General features: G+C 37.7%; 1 protein-coding gene across 2 annotated transcripts in view; it reads left to right on the top strand.

Moving 5' to 3' along the window:
* Positions 1 to 2,229, top strand: part of LOC306771216 (ankyrin repeat and SOCS box protein 12-like) — a 5,145-nt gene extending 2,916 nt beyond the window's left edge. For both annotated transcript variants that reach the window (XM_079260328.1, XM_079260329.1), the window contains exon 3: positions 1,980 to 2,229. In XM_079260328.1, the coding sequence (XP_079116454.1) occupies positions 1,980 to 2,131 (152 nt within the window). In that variant the 3' untranslated portion in view covers positions 2,132 to 2,229. The remainder of the gene's footprint in view (positions 1 to 1,979) is intronic.
* The last annotated feature ends 1,003 nt before the right edge of the window (positions 2,230 to 3,232 follow it).

Below are 3,232 nucleotides of genomic sequence, written 5' to 3'. Positions count from 1 at the left end.
CACAGAGATTCCTCCATATTCACTGAACTTTATTATATTGTATAAAATAGTTGTTTTTACACGCTTACATTAAGAATATTATTAAAAAATGATCCCACAATTTGTAGACAGTTTTTTCCAGAGTGCTGAACGTCCATCCAGCTTTACTGCTTCTCTTCCAGCCCGTGTCATGTTACTGACCTCTCATCTGGTAAGATATTTAGCTGCAGCTTGTTCCTCTTGATAGGCCTTTTTAGTAATATTCAATTTTCCAAACTTTTGTTGCCTTCATCCCAACTTACCAGAGAAATGTTGCCGCTAGGCCTGCCACAGTAACTAATTTTGCCATGCGATTAATTGTCTCAGAAATGATTGCAATTGACGATAATATTGTGCTTAGCTTTTATTGTTGTCATTTTCACACCCTTTCAAAAACCAACATACTTTAGTTTCTAAAAACATTTAGCTCGATGTGCAGACTAGGTTATGCTCACCCAGTCCCCAGTCTGCTGAAGCAGATCAGGATTTCTTCTGGGGTTTTGGCAACGTGGTTATCTGGAACATATGGTCTCTAAACACTCCAGTTTCATCGTGTTTCTAGCTCATGTAAGGAGACATGTTTGGACTTGACCAGAGGTGGAATGGTGAAGTTGAATGTAATTGATCGTATTCAGTATATCATTTTTCATGCCATTGTAAAGTTGTGGATTTGCCAATTGTAACATGTTTGTTCATCCAGGCAGATTGTTAAGGTCTTTTTTTCAAAGCTGGGATAAAACGTGTAAACATAAGTACAGATGGAAGCTTGTTGTGTTGCCGTGTTTAGTTAACATTGTCTTAAATATATTAAATATTGTCTCTCCTGGGTGGGTCCATGGCTGGCTCCGGAGTGGGGTGGTTGGATCCTGTGCTTGGGGGTGGCTGCCGGCTACCTGAGTCTCTGGGTCCTCCTGGCCTGCTCTTTACCTTTGTGTGGGCGGGGTCACATTGGCATGATCAGTCTTCTCTGAACACGTTCCACTCTGTATGTTCTGCATGTGACACAGTCACTGAGTCGTCTGCAGGTTTATTTACTAACAGCAGCTTGTTTTCTTTGTCTCTCATTTACATTTAACCTGATAGTTTAAGGTGCTCCTGACACTTGATAGCTTAGTCCTCCACAGGGGGAATATGAATCTAAGGCCTGTTTGTGTATATGTGTGTGCATGTGTATGTACATGCTATTACATAGGTGAATACGTATGGGTGTATATATATGCATATGTTCATGCAAATGTCTGTTTTTTGTTTTTTTTTTTTTCTTCTTACTTTCTCTCTCTGTCTCTCTCTTTTCTTATTTTTCTACAAGATGTTTTCTTTCTCTTTTCCTTTGTCTTTCTGTCTCTCTTCTATCCTTTCCGGTCTGGTCCAGCAGTAGAAACTTTGTATTACAATTATACAAAATAAATAGAGAAATAAAATAAAAATCCACAAAATAAAGGGGATCATCATACTAGTAATGCTCCTGTTGGCAAAGTAAATTTGCTCAGCAAAACACAACATCCAGATCATCATTGTGCTAGCTTAAATGCTGGACAAGACACAGAGAAAAAAATAGAAAAAATGGTCTTAAAACAAATAGAGAAAAGAAAGACAAGTGAAAATTATTGCGCACATTTTTTCTTATTGTGCGATTAATTGACTAATTGCGACAGGCCGAGTTGCCGCCATAAAACGTTAACACGATTCATAAAATATCCAACTTCTCGTATCTTATGTGTTTTCTATGCTCTGATGTAAGTAAAACATTTTTTATTTTACACAAAATATTTTCTTTGGAATTGGGTTTCTACCTGGATATAATGCTGATGTAACAAACTGTGAAAGTCATACAAAGTAGTCAGTGTATTTTTTCCTTCATTTATCCCCAAATGCATCCTGCTGTGCCGTTGCTGAGCTCAGCACATATAAACCTGGCTCATCCCTTTTAACAAGACTTTCCCCCCTCTTGTCGTCTCCAGGAAATCCCAAGGCCTTGACTTCACAGTGCCGACTTGCTGTGCGACGATACCTCAAAAAGATCGACAAGATCCACTGTATCGAGCAGCTGGAAATGCCAACAAGTCTCATAAACTTCCTGCAATATAAACAAGTTCCTGTCGCTGTGGTGTAGATAAGGAAGCGGAGGTTATTTTATGACATTTTTATCTCTGTTAATGCTTTTTCAACACGTCTGTCTTTAAATGGTTTCGGTCTCTTCGTGTGCTTTCCTGCTCAGACTGATGTTCAGTCAAAAAGATTAAATGTGTGAATAAATCATGTTTTATTCATGCGTACTCACCTAGTTTGTTCCTTTTTGTTCTTGGCAATGTGTGCTGTAAAAACCAGTTCAAGTCATCATTACTGTACATACGTTTAAACATTAGATGATGATCTTAAGGTGCTCTGGGAAGCCTTTCCAGGCCCGCTGTCGGCTGGATCCTTACAGGTCTTAAGGGGATTTTGGTTGCATTTAAAACAATATAGGTTTTGTTTTCCATAGTTTGCAAGTCATGTGTGTAAGACACATATTTATACTGGCAAAAAAGGTTTAAAAGGACAACACCTAAATGAATATGTGCCATAAACAGGACAGTCAAACCAATAATAACTTGTTTAATTACATCACTTACGATTGAGAATGATTTAATAGTTAAACGTGGAGAAAAACAGGAGCTTTCAGGCAGGAGATGAATGGTGCACTGAAAGAAGAAGGCACTGGATGTGGAAGTAATAAGCCTGAATCATTTCCCTTCGTTTTGTTTATAAACAACATAAAGTCATTATCAGGCATCTCAGCCTGATCACTGAAAGCAATGATCTGAAAGGAAAAGTACACATTGTACCTCCAAAGCAGAATAGCAGAAGTAGGATTAGAGATGTGGACATATAATTGGCAATGAAAGAATATAAAATTACTTATTTCCCCTTCAAAAACAAAACAAAAAAATTTCACACATTTAGGTAATTTAAATCTCAAAATATCAGTCTCAAAGTAATAATCACCTGCAGTTGAATCTGAAATATTAATTTCTAAATGAGACGTTTGGTTGAAAGTTTTAGCTGCTCTTAGAAAATCACTGCTAGCATCTAAGAGATCAACTTCCGCCCAAAAAACAGCTCTGCTTTCACAGAACTTCAAGTAGCGCCCAAAAAAACAAACTGTTTCAGAGTGAAACATTTCATTTGGTCTCTTTTTAAGCTGAGGTCAGTGTCAGTTTGATGGCCGTAAACG

This window comes from Telmatherina bonti (genome assembly GCF_933228915.1).
Source record: "Telmatherina bonti genome assembly, chromosome: 21".
NCBI lineage: Eukaryota > Metazoa > Chordata > Actinopteri > Atheriniformes > Telmatherinidae > Telmatherina > Telmatherina bonti.
This window is presented reverse-complemented; position numbering and strand designations above follow the sequence as displayed.